Below are 26,934 nucleotides of genomic sequence, written 5' to 3' on the forward strand. Positions count from 1 at the left end.
ATGGGAAATTAAATGGGCAACACTGACCTACATATATAGCTAAGAAAAAGCGCATTTCGTACATTCAAAAATAACAAACAAGCTCTGAACTGCTGACGTCTTATTTAGCACAATTTCTAATAACACTATAATAGATGTGTTTTTAATTCCTGGTTTATTTCTATCAATAATAAAACACACCGGTATTAGTATGATTATTTACTGTATGTTAAAAAATATTTAAAGTTTCTACGTTACTGCTGAGCTTGAATGATAATAATAATGATGATAATAATAAAAAATAATAAGAATGTAGAAGTATAGAACAAAAACAAGTGAAGCTCACCATTTTAAGTTATCAAATACTGCACAGACAGCTCTAATCACCCACAGTGTCCAGTTCTGTCACCCCCCCTTCCATATCCCTATCCCCATAATTTCACCCATGCCTCCTTCGGCTCATCATCCGTTCTCTCCCTCCCTCTTACCCAGAATGCAACGCAGGCTCAGCAGGCTCAGCTGAGCTATAAAAAGGCATAGGAAGGGGGAGGGAGGGCTGCCGTGCAGTAGGAACTGTACAGACACACACACACGGGGATCCAGGAAAGGCAGCCCATTGCACTGGGATCTAGAGCCACAACGCAAGAGAGAGGTCAGTACAGAGGACAAAGGCTCCATGGAGGAAGCATGAAATGACAGGGAGTGGGTCTTGCTGTCAGAGGCAGACATCAAAGAGAAACAGTGTGTGCAGGCAGAGTGGGCAGGGCTGTGTGATAAGATGGAGAGACTGTAATGGTAAACTCATTGGTAATTTGGTTTCCGAGACACATGGTTAGTCACACTGTCAAATAATGGTTGTCAGAAGACCAGGCATTTCTGTATACTTCAAAGACATGGTGCTCTTGTGTGTCATTGACAGTGAGGCCACTCAATGCATGACATATTTGTTTTGCTGCAAAATATGCCTATCCTTTGCCCCAGACATTCTATTGCAGATGGTTTGCTCTAATACAATTTTAACATTATCCTCCATCTACACCCATTAAAGGTCATTATCATGCATGCTGTAGCCTTTTAATTCCACTGCTATGATTCTAGCCCCAGTAATGGTCATTAACAATTGACTAGGGGCTAAGTACTATTGATTCTTGTGAGTAGTTGCCCTACATTAAAGTGAACCAAAGCTTGCAATTTGGAATACTAACACGTCCATAAGAGCCACAGCTAACACAGAAATAATCTTGCTCCATCCATCCTTTCACAAACACCATGAAATATCTCCCACCGCACTGACGTCAAAGGATCCCCTGTTCTCCCTTAAAGGAACAGTAAGCTCAATTAATTTGCAAAGCGCCTCAGTAACCAGTGGTGCACAGAGAGAATGCATTAATAGGTCATGTGCTCAGTACTTTGTTTTCACTCCTGTTGCTTCTACTGGCCCTCAGTGAAAGCTTCAGCCCCATGTGCTTTTCAAGAATGGTCGACACACTATCCCTTAACAGCTGAGTCTTTTTTTAGCAGGGCTAAATGTTAAAAAACAGCTATAAGACATGAGGGTGGGACTGGTCACTAACATTTGGGAGGGGGTTGTGGTGAGTCCAGTATCGGTACAGTTGAACATGAGGGATAGAATTACAGAAGTCACATGTTCTCCACATATCAGGTTAGTGCTTATTGCATGGTATTACATGGTGTCATATATTTACATATTAAACAATATGTAAACAATCCTACAGAACATTTATTGTGCTTTGTCCTTATGAAGTCCAGTGCAAACACCTTGCCACACCAACTCCAGCACTGATAACGCCTCTGTCTGAAAATTTGTTAGCACAATCAAACTACAGCAAAGACATGTGATGTTTGGCTGCCACAATTCCATGCAGGATTGGATGTTGTGGGCATGGCATTAGAACCAGAACACCTCTGACATGCCAAAAAGCAGGGGACCCAGATGATGGCACCATAATAGGCCAGGGAAGGATTCCCAAACAGGCTCTGTGCTGACATGGATGCCGGCCTCCAAGTGACATTTACCACAGGGTTAAATGACCATTACATAAAACCGGACACCTGAGGAGCAGCAGCTCCAGGGCTGAGGAGTGTTGCATCTGAGCATTTTGGTGTACTCTTAATATTGAACCAGGAAACACATTTTTGCTCTAGATATAAAACAAACCATGTACAGTATAATGATACAACAATATTCCTCCGGCTGCTGTACAATAAAACAATTCATATCAACTATATCATACTAGACAAGCACATTTCTTTATCTGGCCCTATAGTCATTTTCTTTTTATTGCAAGAATGGGGTATTGAGCAAACTGCCATATTGGTGTCACAAGGTCAAATCCAGGTTTCGTTAATGTAATCTAAAGTCCCTCCCCTTGCTTTTATGCCTTGCAATGTAGGAATATAAATATGTAGGTAATTAGGTTACACACCAATACTTAATAAGTCTAGAGACCTTTGCATGTACTCAAAATGTTTCATATACTATTTTTATGTGCAGTACAGTATGTTAATTTCCTCCTGGTAACCATGCCTAGAAACTTAGATCCAAGGTTGAATCTTACCACGAAACTTAATAAATCAGACCTTTTCCTGTGTCACAAATCTGCTCTCGCAAAACTGACACCAGCAACCTCTCAGGTGTTTCGATGAACATACTGTGCCTGTGTGTGTGATGTTAGTGACAGACAAATGTAAGGGTCAAATCTGCATAACTGTATTAGAATCTGACTAACACTGTGATGATTTATAGACAAAATCTAATCGGTGTACTTCACATTTATACTTGGCTTAAGGTTGTATTCGGACTCCAAATGAATGCCAAGCATCAGTATATGTATTGAAGATATGAAAACAATTTAAAATCCATGCAAATAATTGTATTTAATGCATCATCAGTGATCTATGGAGTCCCTTCAGATGCAAAATGTCTTCGTTATTTTGGACAGGGTCAGCAACTGTTGAGCCAAATGTTAAAGTTATTTAAAGCAAGATCTTTCAAACACACATTTTTAACCAGAGACACATGACACACGCAAGCAGCTAGCTGAAGATATCTGTTTACAGAGCACCAATAACTCCTTCCTCTTTCGTGTGCCTTTAAGTTATCTAAACCAGAAGTGTAAACAGGAAGGCATATGGCTGTTGTCTTCCTTATATATACACAGAATTAACAGGCATTTCCTGGCTCAATCAGATGTAGAGGGACAGCAACATTTTATCAGTATAGAGACACACTGTAAACACTTCTTAGTATTGTTTTGCTCTATTTATAAACTAAGTGCGTCAACTTTGGTAAGTCTTTGACAAGTTCTCACCCATTCTCGAAACATTTTAATAGATGCATCAGAATCAGAATCAGAAATTCTTTACTGTCCCACAGCGGGGAAATTTACATTGTATTTACATTACATATGTGATTGTGGACAACATTACCAGCAATATTATTACTATTGCATTTAAGGCTACTTTTGATATATTTCTAAAAAGAAAAATGATCAGTTTAAAAATATAGAATTGAAGTGGGTTACTTGTGTTGGTCTTCATTATTGAGTGGTACAAAATAAGGAATTTCCTGAAAACATCGAAACTGATTCCAAGAAAACTCTGTTATGTAACACTAAAAACATGCTTCTGGGGAAGTTACTTCAGCTGGGAACTTATTTAATTCTTTTTCTGTGTCCTTTTCTCTCTTTCAGCTAAAGGAAATACTCATCTAACGCAACACAATGGCAGGTAATATTAAATCATGGAAGACATTCATTGATGATGATTAATTATGTGTCAATAAGAATAGAAGATAAACCATAACCCAGGGCCTGATAGCATGGATTGCTGAATAAATAAAACAGAGAAACTAAAAGCTCCCTTTGAAGGATTTAAATGCTGCTATGTAAAGTTTATAGCACCAGGCTGTTTCTCAGACTTCTTACTGGATAAATGATGAGACAGAAATAAACCTGTTTTCTTAGACTCTACCGCCATCGTGTGGTCATTTTGAAGAATACAATAGTTACTTTTTCTTAACTGCACTACAGTATGTAGGCTATCCTAAGATTTGTATATGATATTGCATGTAAATAAGAAAAACTAAATCTAAAACAATGATCATTTAGATATAATTTAGTTTCACAGTGCACATTCACAATATAGTAACTAATCCTAACCCTATACAGTTAGATTCATTTAAAAGTGTATGTTTTTCAATCAGTCATTTGAAAACATATGTCAAATATTAAGGTATTTTCATAACTTTTTATTTAGACTTAGTAACACGTAGTTCCGTGAGAACAGTTACCTGACTGAAAAACAATATCAAGTCAGGAAACAACAGTTGCCATAGCAACAATGTTTGAGTAATAGCACAAAGCTACACCAAAGCAACAGTCAAAACAGGATAGAGGACCAGGCGACACAGTGCCCTGCAACTAACAAATGGAAAATATGAGTACTTCTGATATCAATGAGGACCTTTCCTCTACATCTGATTGTCAAGATGGTTTGTTCCAACTATATTTTACTTGTGAAATGTAACTGTTTTAGAAGAAAGTTTGCCATATCAAATGACATTTGGTCTTTTTGACATTCTCTTTTCAGACAAAATTAAAGATGCAAAGATCATCTTTGTAGTGGGTGAGTACAGTTCACTGACTTATGTAATTTTGTTTTAATTTGCACCAAAACACGTTTAGAAGCTGCTCCGTCTTGGCACACCAATATATTTTGTTTTTGTTTTTCAGGTGGACCTGGCTCTGGAAAGGGCACCCAGTGTGAGAAGGTGGTTGCAAAGTATGGCTACACTCACTTGTCATCAGGAGATCTGCTCCGTGCTGAGGTGGCTTCTGGCTCAGAGAGGGGCAAGCAGCTCCAGGCTATCATGCAGAAGGGAGAGCTTGTGCCCCTGGTAAGAAAAAACGGACAGTCCTGTTATAAACTCTATCTTTATTAAGTTTTAAAGTCATTCAGAGTGGTGTTGATTCAACTTGATCTATAATATATCATCATTTAGGAGGTAGTAGTTTGTGGTGCCGTTTAACTGTGTTGCATTATACAGAGAAGGGATTTTGTCATTTAGCCTCATTGATATTTATGGGGACAACATTTTGTCAGTATAATAAACTAGCAGATGAATATCATTGTGAAGGTTGATCATAATGTGTTCTGTCTGCCTTCAGGACACAGTCTTAGACATGATTAAGGATGCCATGATCGCCAAGGCTGATGTCTCCAAGGGCTACCTTATCGATGGCTACCCCCGTGAGGTGAAGCAGGGCGAGGAGTTTGAGAAGAAGGTAGGAGAGGGCACGAGGTGTTCATAAATCATCTCTGCATAACAATGATAACACCTTTAACAAGTATATTACACTTGATCCCAGATTGGCAAACCCTGCCTGCTGCTCTACGTTGATGCTAAAGGAGAGACCATGGTCAAGAGGCTCATGAAGCGCGGTGAGACCAGCGGCCGCTCTGATGACAACGAGGAGACCATCAAGAAGCGCCTGGACTTGTACTACAAAGCAACTGAGCCCGTCATCGCCTTCTACGAGGGCCGCGGCATTGTCAGGAAGGTGTGTATGACTTCTTTGATAGTCAACATTCAAAATAAGGTTTGAATTTTGTGTAAAATCTAACATTTTTTATATATACTAGGTTGACTCTGAGCTGCCAGTGGATGAGGTCTTCAAACAAGTCTCAACGGCTATTGATGCGCTGAAGTAAAACAACAGAACTAGATGGTCTGGTTGTTGTTTTATCTCATCTTTATGTTGTCGGTCTCAATTTCACAAGGGCAAAACATGAACAGAAAAAATACTTTTCCCACTCATTTTGGTAACAAAAAACAAAACAAACTGAAGGCCGTTAAGGATTAAATATGCCTTAACTTTACCCCTCCTTCAGCAATGGGAGGCTCAAAGCTCAAACAACAGTGAGTCTGTACAAAGAAGTATCTGAGAATTCTTTACAAAAGGCTTGCTTCTATTCTGTGCTAAACATGTATGTGGATGTATCCAAGTGACAGGAGTTTTCAACATTCTCCTAACCTTAGAGGCACCATGCTCACTCTGGGGCAAACCTGCACTTTACACAATCTTGTGTTAACCCTAACACACTTGGTTATGATTGTGCCATTGAACAAAAGGAGACAAGCTGGTGAATATATGTCTACTTGCATTTAGTTTAACAGATAGGTGGTGCATCTCACAGAACATTTCAATTACTTTTATTACAGAACATATATTTAATACATTATTTTATATTAATCCATTTACAACTGTGATTCAAGCACAGACATATGTTTTTCATTAAGATGTACACATGTAACATGGGTGTTTATAAAGTATATGTACAAAAAATAAAGAAAAAATTAAAGTATACGAAAAACATGATATTTGAATAAATTGCGGCTGTGTTTTTAAGAGATGTGATTTCCAAGGACATGCAATCTACATCACGGTTATCTAATTTTAGGAGCAACCCCTGGAAAGCGAAATGAAGCCAGTACTTAAATGCTTTCAACCTGCATTCTTTCTATTGGCCAGCAGGGGACACTGGTTGCAAAAATAAGTCAGATTGTATGGTAGTCTATGAGAAAATGATTGATATTCTCACTAGATTTTGTAACTCAGTAAACATTGTCCCGACAATTGTATTCTTAAACACCAGTTCCAAGACTTTTATGACACAGCATAATGACCACTTCTTGAATCATGTTTCCATTTAGAGTTACATACAGGATAAAGCAGCATGTGCTTTGTCAATGGCCAAAAGTCCACAAACCAAAGGGTGACATCACGTTGACTATGCAGACTGACATTTTAAGTAATCCTGGAAAAACACATAGACACACACGTATTAACAAGGGACTTTGACAATGCATCATGTTGGAAAAAGGAAACATGTTCCATGGTCAAGGTGCTGGAGAATGTAGACACAACAGGATACAGGACACATTGCTTCAGCTGCAGTTCACCACTGTTATCATAACTTTTCCTTTGAGCCCATGAGGACCCAAAGGTCTTCCTCTACCTCTCACCTTCCTCACACACACACACACACACACACACACACACACACACACACACACACACACACACACACACACACACACACACACACACACACACACACACACACACACACACACACACACACACACACACAAACACTTCCAGCTGGCCAAGCAAACACTGCAGCAGGTATCCGGGCTACCCTCCAAGGAGAGCTCTGAACATGACTGCGCTGTGGGGATGAGGAAGAGGAAAACGACTTCTGAAGGGGGACAGGATGTGTCCATCGGAAAGTCAATCAAGAAAAGGCGCCTGTGAGCACTTTCATAAAGCCATCGAGGATACTGTCTGAATGCTAGGAATGCTGCTCTTACCTAATAAAGGTATACAACAAAGGGGGAAAATGGAGGTGGCAGTGCTACTTATCACGTACAGCAGATAGAGAAAGAAAGGGACACATATGGGATCACAACCTAGTTTTTATATTTTTCATATATGGTGAAAAAACTGGACAAAAGTGAAAGAAGGACAAATATAATAATAAGGTTGACGAGGTTACAACAAACAGACAAACAAATACAATTTTAGCCACTATGATGATATGTCTGATCATATGAATATAATCCATGAGTAGAGAGTAGATATGGCAGGGTCCAGTACATGTGGTGTGTGTGTGTGTGTGTGTGTGTGTGTGTGTGTGTGTGTGTGTGTGTGTGTGTGTGTGTGTGTGTGTGTGTGTGTGTGTGTGTGTGTGTGTGTGTGTGTGTGTGTGTGTGTGTGTGTGTGTGTGTGTGGGTGTCTTAGTGTGTGTTTGTGGGTGTGTGGATGTTTGTGTTTGGACATTTTTTTGAAGCAGTAAAATGTTTCCTTGTTTACTTCATGCTGGTGTGTGGAATAAGAAGTTGGCTGTGGGATGTGTGGCGGAGAGAAAGACAAAAGATGGTGATTAGTAAGAATGTCAATCAATCAAATATTCATATGAACAATATTTATGATAATAAAAATACAATCAAACAATATTTAAACAATGATAATAAAATATTAATCATCTTTATTATATAGCACCTTTCGTGCAAGATGTAGCTTGAAGTGCTTTACAGATACAACATAATGGTGACATACAAAATAAAGAAAAAAGTCATAAACAAACAGAAAGAGTTATACAGATCCATAAAACAATAAAACATGAACAGTAATAAAACTAAAATTTCCCCAAACTAAAAGCCTAATGAAAAAGATAGGTCTTCAATTTACTTTTAAAAACTCCATTGGTGTTTGCTGTTCTAAGATCCAATGGGAGCCATAAAAACAGAAAGCAGCCTCCGCAGATTTCTTGTGTATGAAATGATGATTATACAATAATATTATCCCTATTTTAATTATATATATAGTTGACAATGAGATGCACAATTATATAAAAACACAGACATAGTTTCAAGGAAATCAAGGTGAAATCAGCCGTGAATATCACTTACAGGTTTGGTACTTAGAAAAAAATGGTCACTTTTCAATTAGGTTGCTAATAACAAAACTAATCAGATGGAAAATGTAATATGGCACGTGGCTTGTCACATAGATTATGTATTCATTATACATTCATGATACTTTTGTTTCTGTTGTCAGATAAAAGCTAGGCCAGAAATAACTTGATGGAGTTGTAACGAGTGGGAATCATCACTAGTGAGTTTTCCAATAAAGGGTGATATGGGGACATTCACAGATTTAAATATGCTCAGCTAGCTGAGAAATAATCCTTTTTTCGACTGTCACAGACAATTACATGCAGCGTTGTTGCTCTAATGTAAAATTAACCACTCACTGATTACTGAATCCTAACTGCACTTTGTTGAATGCAAGTTCCATTAATAATTGAGAAATTATTTTACAAATGGGAAGCTTCTAAAATGAATGCCCATTCAAGTAGCAGCCCTATGATATGTAGATGTACATTGAGTGACTGTTTAAGGCTGACAGGCCTTAGTTCATCTAGTATCACGCTTGGATATTACCACTACAAGTGAATGCGTCAGATCCCCCCTTGGAGAACGATAAGGAAACAAGTAAGCTGGCGCAGACACTTTATCCCCTCTCTCCTCTGCTATAGACTGCTGAGGGCTGGCACCGCAGAGACCCAGTGGCACCGTGCGGGAACCAACGTCAACCTGTGATGAAAGACGATGGCCGATTGTTTCCTGTTATTGAAACACTACTCATGGGCGGGGGTGGGGAGTAGGGGGCAGGCTCTAATAAAAAGGAAAGCCATTGAAGGAGAGTGCTACTGCACAAGTGTCTTTGGGCCAGCCTCAGATTTGATGAAGTACTTTAAATGAAAGCCAACTGTGACATATGTCTCAGAAACTAAATCCAAGTCATGTTGACTGCTGGAGGATTGCAATTATTTACGTTACACAGAGTCAAATTGTAGTCAACCATGTCATTCCTTTGTTTGTGCTGCCTGAAGGAATGGGGTTAAGGCAGGTTCACAGAGTCAATGGGCACAATATCAACTAGTCTCAGAAAACAGGGCTCTATGTATAACTGTTGTCTATACACTACTATTGGATTTTAGAACACTAACATGTCAATTAATACATCAATTGCTTTTGATCTGCAATCATAAATAAATGAGTCTTGTTAAGAGTCTACAGTTCAAGTTCATATTAAGCACAATTAAAAACTGTTCAGGCAGATAAATCCTTTTTAATGTATCTTAAAAGGAGATGCGCTTCACTTCAAACAGTCCTTTCGACTTTCTTTTCTTCAAATATCCGGATTAGGAGCACATTGAACTGAAAATAGCTTGACTGGCTTTTCTACAGAATGGAAGAGAGAATGGATGAGGATAGAGACAGAGCTTCTGCTCTCCTGCTGTGTTCCAGTTTTGTTAAAAAGTACACCAAATATCACACTCTTCGAGCAAAAAGAGACAAATTAACAGAGTGGCTGTTTGAGAAATTGTGTTTTTGTTATTATTCTAAATGCTTTTGTAGCACACTGCTCTGTTTTGCCAAAATACTTTGTGTTGAGAGTTAGTACAACGGAACGATGTCTCCTCTGAGTCTGTTCAGTACAGAAAGGATGTTGTGTCTACGCTTTGTTCCACATTTTTTTTTTTTTAGTAGCCTACTGTGATATACTGTTAGGTACATTATGTTCCTTTAAGAGAAGCCTATGGCTTTACCCTTTTTTAAAGTTTAAAGACAGAATAAACATATTAGCTAATAATAAAGAACAAAAGAATTTGCTATGAAATACGGATACAAATATGCATACATACATCAAATTCTCAAAATGCTTTTAGTTCTGCAGATTGTAAAGTTTACAACACATACTAGTAATATCTATCGAGGTCAAAGTGAATACAAACATGCCTTGATGTATGTGTGGCTCCACAGTAGCATAAGATTTCAAGATTCAAGACTTAAAGGTCATACTGTCATTTGTACAACCGCTTCAGTGTAGTTGTTTGCTATTAACATTTTTATTGCCAGGCTCCTCCAATAATGTGACATAAAGAAAACTGAAGCCATAAAGAAATACAACTACAACAAAAATAGTTTACATAAAGGTGCAAGTAAAAAGCAGTAATAACTTGCAAAACCAAGGTATTTGTGGTCATACTTTGTCTTGAAATTCTGACAATAATCCACATAATTTTCCACATGGGAATGTATTTTGTGAAATCTACAGGATTATAAATATTGTAACTTTGGTTTGTAATATGCAACCTTGCAGCTAGATTCCACTTTACAGTGAGACTTGGAGTTTGAATTCAAGTAAGGTTAAAGGTAGACTTACATAAGAATAGTACAGACACTTGAAAAAGAACAATAAGAATGTAAGTCTAGCAAATAAACATAATTGAAGCAGTTCAAAGTAAAGAGACAGTGCTATACAATCACAAACTTGTGGTGATGTTAAGTAACTAAGTAGATTTACTAAGTACTGTACTTAAATACAGTTTTGAGGTACTTTTTACTTCTACTTCAATACAATTCAAAATCGTGTACTTTTACGCCACTGCATTTCTTTAGTACCTTTAGTTACTTTACAGATTTTGATTAATTATATAAAATATAATCAACACTAAAACAAGACCTTAGTAACACCTGAAGTAATTTCGCAAGCTACCTTGCAGTATACAGAGTAATTCTAATAGCTCCAACTTTACCAGCTTTGATGTATCACTCATTTTAATAACATATGTATATTGTTATTTTGAAATGGGACGATCTGCATGATAACTCATTTTACTCATGGTAATTTAAGTATATTTTGATGCCAATACTTTTCTACTTTTACTTGAGTACAATTTTGATTACAGGACTTTGACTTGTAAACAGAGTTTTTCTACACTCAGGTACTTATTAAAATACAAGACCTCAGCACTTCTCCCACTTCTGCAACATTGGTTATATTTACTCATATTTTTAATAGATGCTGTGTTGACCACATAAGACAATGCTATGTCAGGGGGAGCACTATAGGGCAGCACATACAGGAAAAGGGAAGAAAAAAAAGGCCGATGGGAGGGCTACAAAAGTCATTGTGCACCGCCCCGGCAGCTCACAAAGTTTGGAAAGTCCTGACATCGTTACATCGGCCACATCCTCGCGCATGGATTATAAAGCATACTTAATTCAAGACAGCCACCCTACCTAAAGAGTAAGTTTTGTGATTAATACCTTTCGTATTTCCACAGGGATGTGAGGTCTATAAAGTCTATGTTCTTTCCCTGATAAGCTTGCGGGCAGTAACTTAGCCATGCTCTTTCCTGAATCGTCGAACAGTCCCCGTTAAATCTGTTTTGAAATGATGAGCTCACACAGTTGGAAGTGCTAATTAACACAGTTGTGAAAACACGGAGTTATGTCCCAAAACGCTGATAGTCGTTTGTTATGGATATTTACTTTTCTGTTGTGCCTTATTAATTATTATGCATTTAGTTGTGGACTCAATTACTTGTTGTTTCGCCAACAAAACCTACTTTATTGATTTTTAAGTGCAGTTTTAGTGATTAAGTTGATAGTTTAAGACCGTTTCCTTCCTTATTGCGGGGAAATAACGTGACTGTTTTTCTCTGGAATTACATAAACAGTTTACACAGGCTCTTCCTTTCTCTCTATATATGAATCATATAACCAGAGCAGTCTCCTCCTTATCTGATCTAGGCATTGTGATATTATTTAAAGAAAGCGATGCAGGTTTGCTTCCTGAAACGGGGTCGACCAGAAGTTAGTGACCACCAGATAACCCTTAGGGTTAGACCCTTATTGTGAAGGCGGACAGAAATATTATGGGATTGTTTTAGGAGGAAAATCCTGTCATCCCACTAAAGGAATTCAAGACATTTGAGCATCATTTCCCTTACTGTCAGTGATGAATAGGTTGTGTAAATGACTAATGCCCTTTGTGTTCTCAATCATTTGGTTCCATGGTGCTGGCAATAAATCAAATATCCTATCAGATGTGATAAACTGCACTTTTAATGTTCATGTTCAGCCAGCAATACTTATGACTACACAAATTGTTGAACAGGATCAAATAATGTGTGTTTTATCCTTTTCATAACAGTCTTGAACAACAGGATACAAATTTGCATACCATACTTGTTTTATAATATTGTACTCTGAGTATGAGATTGGCAGTATGTCACATCCTTATCAAACATCACATTTCCTTATTGATTCCCGGCTTGTTTTTTCTCCACCTTTTTTCTTTTTAAGGCTTGGTATTGTCTGCTCCACAGCTGACACTGTCACTTCTGCTCTGCCTCTGCAGACAAGGACACTTCAACCTCTGCTCGAGCATCTTCACACCCCAGAGACTCCGCTTCTACCAACAGCTCCAACTTAAACTAAACAGAGATGGAGGGTCATGCGGCGCTGTTTGCCCTGCTTCTGTGCATCTCTGCTGCAGCCTCTGGTAAGTATACCAAATCATATTTGGTGTTTTCAGTATGTATAGGTTGTGTAACTGGGTTTCATACTAACATATACACTTTTTGAAAACTGTATACCCTTAGACATTAGGCCACTGGATTGGAAGTCTCCAAAGCCTATTTCTATCAACTTAAAATGTAATATACATATCCACCACTGTTTTCTGAAAAAGAAATCGTGTTTGAAGACAGAATGGTTTACAATGCTGTTAGTGGTGTAGAGGGTGGTCATGTGCAAAATAGTTGTAGTGAAGTTTGGGCTTGAATGAAGGTTTTTCCTTACAATAACTAAAAGATCATGTAGTTTACAGTATAACGTATTACACAATAGCTACATTTAAAGGATATGTAACTCCAAACAGTCTCATTTCAATTATTGAACCACAGTCATCACTGTACTTGTTTGTCTTGTTCAGATTTAAGTGAAGAAAGAACGTTTTATTGTAAGACCGCACAGGCACAAGAAGAAAGCAAACATGTTGGGGGATTTTAGATTCTATGTGATCCTCCTCCGTTGGCCTCCCTCTAACACCACCAACACTGGTTGCCTGTGGCTGCCCATATCAAATTCAAACATGTAATCCCTACTAGGTGGCATAGGGATGTGAAACCCTCCATGTGCCCTCAGGCCATAATCCAGCCTTACGCCAGTGCTCTGCAGAGATGCTTCGGGGTGTTTGGTTTTCACTTCCCTGCGGCAATCTGGCATTTCAGTGGCGACCTGGCTTTCAATTAATAAAACAATGCTGGTTTAGTTATTTCTATTTGATTTATTATTACATTTTTCTGAATTTATCTTCAATATAATGTTCCAAATTTATAGATCTGGTTTGTAAAAGACAAAAAACGGTAGATATATAGTTTTAAATCTATATTTACTGGTATTTTCATCTGTATGAATCTGGTAGTAGTTAGAAAAATGATTTGACTAAAGAATCTTCGCATGTTAAAACTACACAAACTCTGTTATAAGCTGCTTTTTAATAGCTATACAATTCCCTTCAGTCTGATGTTATGTAATATAATTCAAACATGAACTGTCAGTTAAATGAGGTGGTCCGCACTCACTTTTCAGTGATTAACTCTCCGTATCTGTAATCATACACCAGAAAAATAAACTGGCATTTCCAACTTGCTTTTTAAATAAGGCAAATTGGCCCTGGCAGCATATATCACTGTCAAGATTATGTGCCAGAAAAGCAAGCCTGTTTACTGAATCTGCCCTCAGAGCTGACCTACTGTATGACAAATCACAGTATTGCCACAGGTGCTAAACACCCCCTCAGCAGGGGTGCTGGTGGCAGGGATACAGAGGTATTTTTTGGCCAACTGGCAGACCTGTGTAGAGTTGACCCTGTGTAGCTTACACCGCAGGGGATCAGTCTCACTGTCTGCTGATGGAGTCTGCGAGGAGCTGTTTAGCCCAGCCTTAATTGCCTTTGTGACAAATAGTCCCGAAATCCCTAACATTTTATTTTTCTCTTGAAAGAGTTTCCAACAATTTTATCTCTCCCCTTATTTTTCTGCCTACAACAGCTTGCGGAGAAATCCCAGAGGAAGCTGTGACACTGTTCTCAGACAGAAGGGTACACTGACCCTGTGTGCTGAATGTTGAAGCGTTAATCAAAACATTAGTATGACATGTTTAAGTTCCTATATCTCAGGCATTGTTTATTTCTTATTATATAGTCCAGTAGTGTCTTATTGATTTGTCATTTTCTCTCACAATGTCTACTTGGCTTATTTGTATGCTGTTGTTGAACAAATAAAGCATGAACATCAAGTGTGACTCAAAGACCCAAAGTATATTCCATACCAAATCAAATTCCCAGACAGGGCAAAGCAATGCTTAACAAAACCACACCTATACAGCAATATTTACTGGGATTTGAGGTCTCTGTAATAGCATCCACGACAGCTGCAAGTCAATGTGGGAGCAGACACAAACCTTCTGAAGGAGTAATAAATGGAAAAAAAAGTAAATCAAAAACAGCCTGCAGCTTGCAACAAATCCCAAGACACTGTGGGTCAGTTTCAGGCGATTGGATATATGGAATATATCTTGTATTCTTTTTCAATTATTTTGCAAGGTCTGAAGCCTGGTTGTATTGTACAGCATTTATTGCATTCACAGTAACCCAACTACTTATGTCTGTAAATGTAATTATATAGATGCTAACCTTGCCAAGTGACCCAGTAGAGCCAGAGGATAATGTCTATGTTTGACACTAGATGTACTCTTCAGTTCTTGACAATTCCAACTTTAATACTTTCTTAGTGAACCCCCTGGCCTGAGTTCTGTTGCCATGCATTTTATCTATTTTTAGACGAATGCAATATGATGACTGGCTATTTAATGGAAAATTATTGTTGTGCAATTGTAACAACATCACTCGGGTGAGTCCAAATAATGGAGATAACAGTACTGCCGCAGACCCAGATAAACTATCTCCTGAATAATCGGAACAATTATTGAATTTAACTATAGTTGATGGAAATTGCTGGATGGTTCCTACAGAGATACCCTAATTTTGACGGGACTCCTCCTGTTTTCGTCTGCTCTGATTACTTATAAAGGCACCCGCTGCCTATCTCTCTTAAACTCAGAAAAGACCAACCTTGCATTCACCTCACACCTTCATTATTACAACTCTCTATATACTGGGATCTTTCAGGCCTCTCTTTCTTGTCTGCGGATTATCCATAATCTGTGGACCGACTTCTGTCAGGCTTCAATAAAACACACAACATCACGCTGGTCTTAGCTTCACTGCACTGCCTCCCTGTGAGGTTAATTGTGTTTAAAATGTTGCTGTTTGTTTTGAAGGCCTTACATGGTCCAGCCTATGGGTTTATCTCTGACTGCCTGTGGTGCCACAATTTGTCTAAATCCCCTCAGTTATTTAACTAGGGTATTTCTTCGTGCCAAGATCATACAAGCGTCGATGCCTTTGCAATAGCTGAATTAATTCTCCCTCTGTTTTGGTCAGAGTCCTTTGTTTTTAATAAAACATGCTAAATGCTTTTGTCCAAAGATGTCCAACTATATTGCCTGTTTTCATTTACTGTTGGATGTTACTCTTTGGTTGATCTTATTATATTTCAGTTTGTTTGTGCACTGCTACCAGCTCATAACATTTCCCTGCAACTGTTTTTGAACAAATTTTAACGAATGTATTTAATTTGGTGCGATGGCAAAACACACAATGTACCTATAATTTCATTTTTACACACCCTTAGAGAGTTACTGGGGTGATTTAGTTTTTCTCACACATTTATCTGGAGGAAAAATAAAAAAAGCGTAAAAACTGGAGCAGCAGAAGCCATGATATACTGACTTTTAGTTTGTATTCATGGTTCAACCGCCACAAAAATGGCAACATTTCTCCTAATACAACTCAACAGTGTTTGTTATCCCTTGCTTTATATCTATTTATATATAAACACTGATCCTCGTGTGTGAAGTTGTCCTTTTTATTAGGCTTTTAAATCCTTTTATTGTAAATATTCTTCTCTCTTTTTGCACTATTTTATTTATCTTATTTGCACCATGTATGTTGAGTTGTTGGAGGAGCATGGGACATAAGATTTTCATTGCCAACATATAGGTTGTATATGCTGTGCATATGACCAATAAAACCTTGAAACCTTGAAACCTTGAAATCCTAGAATCTGAGCATTTATGTATTTTCCCTATCTGGCATTTCTAAGCTGTGGGACCTTGCGCACGCACTTTGAAATTGGGAGCTTTTTCTTTTTTTCTGCCTAGTTGCTTATTAAATTGGAGTTATTTTTTATTAATAGACCACTTCATAATTGCTTATACAATAAACTCTACCACTTTAGCCGGCTGAGGCATTCCAACTCATAAACAATTATCTATGCATCTGACTGAAGTCTTTGTTTTTAGGGATTTTATCCACTATGTGCTCGGCGTTTCCTGGCGGGGAAGTAGTGTTGAATAATCGCCTTTTTGCAACAAGTTTCCCAGCAGGAGCCAGGCATCAAGCATGCTCACCAGCAGACCTCCTGCTGCATTTGTGCCTACCCCAGAGTCTCTCTCTACGGCCTGAAGGAAAAGCACAAAAGTGATTATTGAGCTGTGGGAGAAGGAGGGAAGGCCCTCTGAAAATGATTCATAAAGGGGGAAAGGGAGCGAGACAGACAGATAGACAAACAGAGATAACATAATTCATGGAGACAGTAGGGGAGTGGGGGGGGGGGGGGGGGGGGTCAAATTTATGCGAGTGTCAAATAGCAGATAAGTGGTTCAGAGGGAAGATGTGGGGAAAAATGAAGAAAATAGGGGATTAACAAACACAGATAATAAAAAAGGACCAGACCGAGACAAAGACTGAGAGATATGGAGACCCAGTCAAAGATTAAACACTTTGAGTAATAACACTAAAGATCAAGAGTAATATATTTAAAAGAAAAACATTTGTTATTTAAAAGAAATGGCGTGTCATTGATTTAAGAATAAAGAGTTTCCCGGAAAGCAGGCTGCAGAAGAATAAGGTGGGAGCCAAAAAAAAAGAGGAAAAAACGTCATGTTAAAAATGGCGTTGAGAGTCAAAACAGTCCACTTCCCCTGTTTTACTGTCGTGAGCCAGCTCTGCCTGCAGTCAGACTGGGTGGCAGGGAGACGCGACCACTTGTCGCTGCCTCAGACCGATTTCAATCTCCTCCAATGTTATGCCCCTCCCAAATAACAATCCATTTCTGACTGCCTCGCTTTTCCTCTGTTTGAAAACAGAAAGCAGTGTGAGGGAGTCTCGCTTACACTATGTTCCTCTCTGATGTTTGTTCCCACATCATTTTCACCAGCTAACACTTTCTATCTGCAGCATGGCTCATAAGTAATGATATTTGTTGGATGCTTAAACAAATAAATACAGATGAATGGCATTTCTTTGGTTTTAAGTGACAATGATAGAAGAGGCTAAGGGTCCATTTTATTCCAGTGTTGGAATTTTTTCGACGATAAATCTGTTTCTTTTTGTTATCTTCCCTTTTATCTCCTCGCAATCCATCATCAGAAACATATGTCATGCTTTCCCTATTGTGAGAGAACTCTAGTTTCTGTAAATTGTGTTAAACCGTCAACTTTTTTACCTTCTTATAGTGTCTGATCTTTACCGTATTTAACTGAATAACAACGTTTGAATTGCACTGCTTAAATAGTCATACCTCCTTCTAAATAGCTCTCAAGAGTAAAAAAAAAAAAGATTTTAAATGTGTGATCTTAATCATTATAGATAATAATAGCTTTTTGCTGTTTCTCTTTCTCTTGGACATGATCGCTGTGTGACTACAATGTCCTGCACCCAGTGTCCCACTGCTTTTCATTATGCAGTTGCATGAGCGCTGAATGGCTCATTAGTAGTGGGCAAGATAAACGCCTCGTCAGCATGGCGACCACTTATGCTCCTATCAACATGCCTGCTGTCTGTGCAGATAAGACCTTGCATTATGTTCTCTAATCTCTACGTCTGTCTACCCAGGGTCAACCCCAGGGTCTGCACAAACACAGGAAATGTACCTGGACAGAATTTGGAGGGAAAACTCTTGATGAATCAGCTAACTCACCTATGACTTCGAGGGGTCAAAGGTTCTCAAAGTAGGAAGGGCTTCCTGGCAGAACAAAAAAAGTTTGATTTATATCAAACTGTGTTTTTAATCCACTGAAACTTTATTCACCAGTGACTTAATTAACAAGGATACTATTCTGGGCAGATTCCGTCCCTTAATCTTTTCACTGACAGAAGAAAATGTTCTTTGCTAAAATGTCAGCTCAAATGCTTCATGTCATGTGTTTGCTGAAAGGAAAAGCCTTTGCTATGAACTTTTCTCTAGGCCTTAAGAGAATGACATTTTCCCCAAAACCCAAAATGGCATTTTAGAGCATATTCATGTAATTTTATTGCATAAGTACATTAACCTTCAGAGAACAGACTTTGTTTCTGCAAGAAAAAGCTCTGATTTTAAAAATGGTCAGTGTTCAGTGTGCATCCAGTGTTGAATAATGGCACAGAAACTCTTGATTTAAGTACTGGGGGGGTCGTTTTCCTGTCAATTCAGGTGCTACACCGGTCAGTATGTATTTTGAGAGCTGAAATCTCACTCTGATGTCCGACTGTGTGAGTGCAGTTTGTTTGATGTGATGAGGCTGTGTGATCAACACTGGATTTTTCTTGAGCTCCTATTGCTGTGATACGTTAGAAAGCAGACTATGTTGCTCAAGGAAAAAGCCTTGAGACATCTGACGGATTATTTTAATCTCCTCATATACTGTAACTACAACAAATCCAACAGTCAAACTCGGGATACTTAATAATCTTCTCACACAGGCCTCAGGAATAAAACATTTATATATGTCAAACAGCTCTCCCTATTCCAGACACTTACATTAGTTAAATAGTGAAATTGAAATCATAAACTTGAAGCTGTCCCAGATCTTTTGAGATAATTCAAAGAGCTTTCATGTTCTTAGAAGCCCAATAGGTTTCTTTGGTGACCAATAATTTACGTGTTTCAATAAAGAGAAAAATAAAAAAATAAAAATTCTCAACCGATCATAGTAAATCCGGTGAAGGCATATTAAAAGATCTGTCCATTATATAAGTGGTAGCATCTCTGATCCTGTATATTGCACATTAGAGGAGTCTTTTTTTTTTTTTGTCGTCCTCAATTGTTCCTTTGACTTCACTCACTTTAAATATGTTCAATAAATAACAGAGCCTTCATTGCTATGCTACCCTCGTATCGGAAAGCATTAATATTTACTGGCGAAAATCAGTCAAGAAAAGCAAGCTAATCTCTGTTGGTTCTCCGTGAAGCATATGTTGTGCAAAGCTACATCAATCTTGAATGATTGGGAGCATCCACTGTGCAATGAATCTCTAAAGCTTCAATCTGCTTTGGGTGCACACAGTTAGCATGAAACTTTCTAAATGAGTCTGTCTATCCACCAATTAACACTCGGATGATTAATTGTGTTTTGCTAGTGCTTTTTCACTGTATGCTGGGGGAAAAAAAACAACATATAAGTGAATGGGAAGGACGTATATAGACATTAACTGATGGTGTGTGGAATATAACAAATCACCTGAGAGTATATTTGAGCATCAACAAAAAAATGATGAAACAATTTTCCTGCCTGAAGCTGCTACTTGCTTACAAAGAACCACAATCGATATGCTTACATTTATCTGCATCAAATAATATAGAATGGCTAATTATGAGCATCAGCCAGGGCTTAAAGTTAGCCAGGGAACCAGGGAGGAAGTGAGCCATAGACCTTCCATACGCCACTGTCGGACTTGTTGTTCCGCGGGCTGCCGACAACGATGAGACGACGGACGAATGGCTCCCAGAGGTGTAAACAGAGCTAGTGTGAAGACAGGCTGTCTCCAGACCTGCTATCACATCCTCAGTTCCTCTTCAGCAAACGTTGGACGCAAGACTTGGCACACAGGAACACACAGAAATGCCTTAAGCCATTAAAGTGACTAGACTAATCAGCACATTTTTTTGGATAGAAATTCAGAACTGGGGGGGAGGGAGGTGAGATGGTCAGGAAGCTTGTGTGTTGTATGGAGTGTGTAATGTGTAGTATGCAGGGGTGAGAGGCCAGGGGACAGTGCAGGCCCCTGCAGAGCACTGATAAGGGCTTGTTTACCTTCCTGTGGATGGTCAGGCCTCCATCTGCAGTTGCGGAAACTCTGGGACAATAGGTGTGTGTGTGTATGTGTGTGTGTTTGTGGAGTTGAGAGAGACTTTAGCCAGCCTTGAATCTCTCCTTTCCCTCTCTGACTAACTCTGATGGGACTCTTGACCCCTCCCTCCCCCTTTTCTATCATGACTTTGTCGCCCGACCCTGGACGCAAACAGATTACTTTATCCCAAAGGGACCAAGGGAGACAGTTGGTGTTGACGTCGTCTGCTTCCAGGGTTTCCCCTCCAGCCCTCCCCCTTCTTTCTTTCGAATCCCGCCATGGACTGTAGCTTCCACTTTTTTCTTGGCAAGTAGATGATGTTTTTTTCCACAGTGACTTATAATGAGGGAAGGCATGAAAGACAGGGCATGTAATCAAATCTGCCTACTTGCTCACCCTGGGTGAGTGAAAAGGTAGATTGTTATTTGGGCCGTAGGTACTCAATCCCTTGAATCTTAATCAACATTTAGTTGAGGTGTGATAGAAATGTATAATTCAAGGCCTCATCACTGCCTGTCAGTACTCGCAATGTCGGCACAGCACAGATGCTCACAGCTGAGGCTACAGTGTTACAGACGGGCAAAGATCTTTAATTTACTGGCAGAAGAAGCCAGCTAAGAGAAACAACACTGGCCGGTTACACTAAAAACAAACCTTGCCAAACATTTTTAACCTAATGCAACCTTTTTAAGTATCCTGTTTTTCGAAAAAGAATGTAAATGTGAAACATATAACTTCCTCAAATGACAGCAAACATCTGTTAGTAATTCAAGATTTCTTTTTTCCTGGAAGTGTCTTCTTGATGGCAGGTTTTTAACCCCTATTAACCCAGGTTCTGTCATTTTAAATGAAGGGTCATTTTTATTTTTGCTGACCAATAACATGCTGACACATTAATATGTCCAAAACAAGAAGTGATAACGCCTTCTTTCAGATACAATACCAGGTGCCTATGTTTGCACTTTTTATACAGTTACAGTCAGTCAGGTGCCACAGTGTGACATTTTCAGGACGTGCAGTGTGACTTCTCAATTATGTATCTAATTTGTTTGTGTAAAATTGTCTTGTATGGTGAATCAGTGCTTATGTAAATGAGTGGTGGAGTTTGCTTAAGGCCTTGTGTGGCCACTTCCTTCTCAACCACTCTAGGTTATTTACTTACAGCTTTCCATCATTTTTTCCACTTACAGTAAGAGAAAACTCAAAACTCTGGTGTGATGGGTCTGTTATCATCATAATGTCAAATTAATCCATACAATGCTTATTTGGTCTGCTAATACCTCACAGTATGAAAACATATTTATTAGACTATATGTAATGATATAATGTAATTTAGTGTCAAACACACATGTTTTTAATGCATTCACCACTTGTCATTTGTAGCTCATAAAGAGATTAAAGGTGAAACTGATAGAGAATAACTAATGCTAACGTTGTATCACAACATGAAGCTAATGCAGTATGTGGAGCTAAACTTATCAAATGAAGCTTATAGACAGTTGAAAGAGAACAAAGTTAATTCTAAGTTGATACTGAGATGCCCTAAAATGGTCACAGTAGTGGAGCAGCCTAAATGGTACTATGCACGATTGAACACATGGAAAGCGGATGTCTGTGATTTGGTGAACTTGTCTCCTATCTTTGTCTGGAATGCCCTGGAGGTAAGGAAAGACCAAGCAGATAGTCCCTAGACATGTGAAGTTACTAAATGGCAGATTGTGTTCTCCTCGTTAGCTGTGGCTCCAGAGTACTGCAGACAACCGAGAGAAAGCTGAGGGAAGAAGGGCATTATATTGTAAGTTATTCAACGTTCTGGCACAGTCCAACTAAATTTGATTTCCCCAAAAGCTGCTGCACCAACCGCAAATTGGCCATCATTTGTTTTGGCTGCACACTCTTTAATTTTATAAGCATTTAAGCAGTTTTCTTTAATATGTTTCCAGTTAGATAAAAGTGCCCATTAAGTCTGGAAATCGGCCATATAGCATTGGTAACGCGGTAATCTTCTTAAGTCTACTCGAGCATTGATATTCATTATGTATTTAATCGAATCAGTTTGAAGAATTAAAGCAAATAAATGTGATTATAAGCACTTTTCATGAATTGAGTCCATTATCTGTCCTCCCGTATGTTCCCTGATATTTTCTACTCCCCCTCATACCTTACATCTAAATTGAAATCATCAACATCCATAAACATGTCTTCTCATGAAATGGGAAATGGGGGGGGGGGGGGACGACACTGATATAAGTAGATGAAGAGGACAGGGAATGAAATGGCTCTTCTATACCTCATTTACCAGCAAACCGCTTAGCAAGGCCATTGGCATTTCCGGGGTCAAAAGGGCAAAATGAATGTTCTTCATATCCTATGGTGACTCGTAAAAAAGAGACCAGTGACACACACACACACACACACACACACACACACATATGCTGGTGCACATTTTTGCGCAGTCGGAGTGATTTATGCCAAGACCTCCTGGGCGACAGTCATGGGCCGTTGACTCTGTCACAGCAGAACAAGAGAGAAATAACTTTATGGATGTGGATATTGAGCAACAGACATTAACACAGAGGGCCAGAATAACAGGAAACCAGCCTTGACCTATGCAGTGAGGGAGGTAGAGGGAGATGGCTAGGGAGCGTGGACTGCTCTCCATCTTGATTTGCTAGAAAAGATGCAGTCCAAAGCTGAGCAGGCTAAAAAACAGGGAAGACATCGTTCCAGGCAGGATACAGCCCCCCCTCAATCCTCTTACTAGTGTCTTTTAATTTTGGGATGAAAGACTAATAAAGGGCAGAAATACCCAATGTCATTTCCACAGAAAATGGGAGAACAAATAAGATTTGAATTGGACACAAACAATAGACTTATCACTTCCAACAATAAGATATTGTCTGTGACAGCTAATTCAAAAAAATGAGATACAACTCTGATCAAATTAAAATCATATCTGATCCGCTGCTCTTTTCAATCAGTGATATTGTGGTTAATAATTGACCATAATAGCAACCCACTTTCATTGTGGCGACAACAATAAGCGGTGAAAGGGCCGATTATGAAACATGTTCTAACTCTGGGTTGCAGTTTTTCATTGCATTCATTACTTTCCACCACTTTCTCAATTTTCCTCCACCACTTGTGATGAGAGTGCAGTAACCAGGGTCTTTGATTCATGCTGCTTCTAAAAAAGGTACATCCTGTTGACCTTCCAAACTTTGCGATTTCCTTTTAACCCTTTCCTCTCCATCCCTCTTTTTTTCTCATTTCACTTCTTTTACCCCCTATCTCCTCTCTGAGAGATTGTGGCCTGCTGACTCATAAAAGTCAATGGAGCGGTATGTCATGCAGCATTTGCTTACTAAATTATTTGTTTCTGTTACGATATCAGTCTTGCTCGCTTATACATGTATGCTTCAGCACCAGCTGTTCTTGAGGTGATTGAGGCATGCAAAGTAAATGCTTGGCTTGGACGTATATTGCTTAATGTATATTCATCTAACTGGAGATATACTTATCTAATGCCATGTTTCCCCTCCTCATTGTATGGCTCTGCTTGAGTTAACTTGGCTAGCTTTGGTACTAGGTGATTTTCTTACTTTCATTCCACTGCTGATAGTTTCCTCTCAGTGTAGGCCATATTCTACTTTGACGGCCATGGTGTTGGACATTTCCTGAATCCTTTCATTGGCAAACCAATTAATCATAAAAAACTGTTGCTATTGACGATAGCTTGCCTTATTTGAAGTGTATGCAGGACGTTGCCTGAAACACAATCACTGTTCTGCAATGTTTTAACCTCCGATGAAGTCATAACAAAAAATCAAAAAAGGCAAGTCATTATAAATATTACCGTACAATGCAGCGGAAATGCAACCTAAGGCTTAAGAGCAGTACAGATTAGTTCTGACTGATCCAATTAGAGTCCATTCCAAAAGGAAGTTTTAGGTTTTGCAGATCAGAGACGTCAGCCATTGGTTGCCACCAAAACTGCAATACCACAACATTTGCATAATGCCAAAGTCAGACTCTTTCATCTCTAATCATCAAATGAGATGTGCCAGGAAAGAGATTTCTGATTGAGTTTGAAAAAAACCCCACCCTTCACACTTTATTTCCACTGTTTCTCTTCATTAAAAATGAGGTCTGCTGGAGAATATTTTGTCCTTGCCAACTTTTTTTTTGACAAGTTGAGTTGATGTGCACACACATACTCTCTTTCAATACAACCCGATAGAACAAACACACGCATGGCTTGGGTCAAATGGCAGGCATTCATATATATATATATATATATATATATATATATATATGACCGCTCAGCCTCGGCTCGATTAATTCAGCCTCCAGAGGCACGGATCCCGAGGTTAAACAGCAGGCTCATAGCAGAGAGCAGAGTGAGCAGGCTTGATGAATGACTGCAGTCCGGGATCCTGACACGCCTGATAAACGTGAACCGGCAGATTAGTTTTTAAACAATGTAGTCCTACCCTCACATTTAACATCCATGCTCTTGAGACCAGGGAAAAGCTTTCAAAATGACTAATAACACATTCAGAAAAGGATTCTCTAAGATTTTGGGTTAATCTATCTTTTAAATAATGGTCGTCATTCATGTGCTGTTCATATCCAAATATGACAGGATGTTTGTGGATTGAGCCATAATCTTTCAGTACTTGGCATTTGATACACATAACTAGATAATGTTGGAGGCAAGAGGTTATTTAGTTAAACTTGACTATATGTTTCTGATACTGCTTAACCATGTGTACCTAATTCTTTTCAGCTTCAAGCCAGACGTGTGTTCCAAAACAGGGTAATGACAACCCATGGGTGCACGTGACTGAAGAACTAATTGGCTGTTGGACCAGCTTCGTCAGACAGGACAACGCAGAGGTCCACATCCTCAGCCTCAACTTTGCCACCCCGGTAAGCATGTCAAGGTCATACAAATGAAATGCTGAGAAACTAGAGCTAATTAAGTAGAAGAAGACAAAAAAAAGCGATGCTATACTAGTGAAAGAGCAGCACCATAACTTAGCAGTGCAATTCAGCAGGCAAAAGAAACCTGCTCAGTAGACCAGATGACAATTGCAAATCTAAACTGCAAGAGAACGGTTAAACTCAACACTATGGCTATCTGTCAGGCTGACAACCAGCTTACTCCTCATTGAAATCCAATGCTGTGCATGGGTATGTTATCACCCTGTAATTAATCATCCTTTGCAGTGGACAGTGCAATGTGTCATGTCCAGTCAGACCTAAAAGGAAGAAGCCATATGCTGGTCCATGCATTGAATACATGTTCACCTTGTACGCCTTCTAGATAATAAAATAGGTCAATCATTGTTATAAACACAGGGAGGTTTGAGTTCATAGTGGTAACAGATTCAGTGATTTTGTTTTCAGGGCTTACTGCTCTGGCTTACACTTGAATAAAACAGAGCCATTGTTCAGTCAAAATCTCTGCTGTGGAAAAAAGCACATCAAAGCTGGTTTGCCTAAAAACAACATGGCAGACCTGGCAGAGATTGACTGATAGCTCCCCTCTATATAAAAACTGATACCACTTGCAAACAAGGAGCAGCTGGATAGGCAGGGGGAGTTGGACATGTGATGAGCTGAGGCAGGAAGACACTGATGTTTGGCCGAAAGGAGAAATATGGCAGATGTAGAATGAGAGGTTAGTGTGCACAATACGGAGATTAATCAGAGTCAGCAGAGGCAAGAAGTAAGGACAGATAAGATAAGTTTTTACACATTAAAAGTCTGTTTACTTGACTTTAAGGAATACAACTGCATGCTGAAAAAAGCCCTCTTGGCTACAGAAGCAGCTGTGTGTAAACCGTTTTGAAAAAGAAAATCTGATAAATTGACTGACAAAGTGTCAGTGAGAAGTGAAAATATCCTATGGCGTTTAAAAAAAGTGAGTTTGCCACACATCTTTATCTTGGTTCTTACTGTGTGTTTGAGGTTAGCTGCTTAAGGCTACTTAGCTTAAAACAAACAGATATCTTAGGCGGTTGGTTGCATTGTTGGTATGGCCCAGGTTTAAATCCCAAATAAGACGCGTGGTGCTGCTGCAAACATTATTTCCTTTTTTTAATGTATATTTAAAGTCTGATAATGTTATCAAGGTCTTATGCTAAATCTCTAATCTCTAAAGCTCTCTAATATGCTAACTGCTCTTAAGGCTTTGTTTTGGTTCATAGGTTCACAAACTCTAATCCCTTAAATACATGCAAAAAAACTATTTTTCCCACACTTTAAC

At 38.9% G+C, this 26,934-nt stretch overlaps 2 protein-coding genes across 4 annotated transcripts in view; both read left to right on the forward strand.

Moving 5' to 3' along the window:
- Positions 1 to 480: 480 nt before the first annotated feature.
- ak1 (adenylate kinase 1) lies at positions 481 to 6,380 on the forward strand. The gene is made up of 7 exons (XM_063889400.1): positions 481 to 631; positions 3,693 to 3,729; positions 4,591 to 4,626; positions 4,734 to 4,897; positions 5,169 to 5,285; positions 5,370 to 5,561; positions 5,644 to 6,380. The coding sequence occupies exons 2-7, from the start codon at positions 3,723 to 3,725 to the stop codon at positions 5,710 to 5,712; spliced, it is 585 nt and encodes a 194-aa protein (XP_063745470.1). The 5' UTR covers positions 481 to 631; positions 3,693 to 3,722; the 3' UTR covers positions 5,713 to 6,380.
- A 5,193-nt stretch (positions 6,381 to 11,573) lies between these two features.
- The window catches only part of eng (endoglin), a 35,497-nt gene continuing 20,136 nt past the window's right edge, over positions 11,574 to 26,934 (forward strand). The window contains exons 1-3 of one of the 3 annotated variants that reach the window (XM_063889154.1): positions 11,574 to 11,666; positions 12,783 to 12,926; positions 25,450 to 25,592. In XM_063889154.1, coding sequence (XP_063745224.1) covers positions 12,869 to 12,926; positions 25,450 to 25,592 — 201 coding nt within the window. In that variant the 5' untranslated portion in view covers positions 11,574 to 11,666; positions 12,783 to 12,868. Of the gene's footprint in view, positions 11,667 to 12,727; positions 12,927 to 25,449; positions 25,593 to 26,934 lie in introns of all 3 variants that reach the window. The other 2 variants (XM_063889153.1, XM_063889155.1) reach the window with 2 other exon arrangements.

Source organism: Eleginops maclovinus, chromosome 8 (assembly GCF_036324505.1).
Source record: "Eleginops maclovinus isolate JMC-PN-2008 ecotype Puerto Natales chromosome 8, JC_Emac_rtc_rv5, whole genome shotgun sequence".
In the NCBI taxonomy this organism is placed as follows: Eukaryota; Metazoa; Chordata; class Actinopteri; order Perciformes; family Eleginopidae; genus Eleginops; species Eleginops maclovinus.

Coding starts and splice junctions, on each gene's coding strand:
- ak1 (XM_063889400.1), top strand. Junction 5,286..5,369: donor GCGAGGAGTTTGAGAAGAAG/GTAGGAGAGGGC, acceptor ACTTGATCCCAG/ATTGGCAAACCCTGCCTGCT. Junction 5,562..5,643: donor GCCGCGGCATTGTCAGGAAG/GTGTGTATGACT, acceptor TATATATACTAG/GTTGACTCTGAGCTGCCAGT.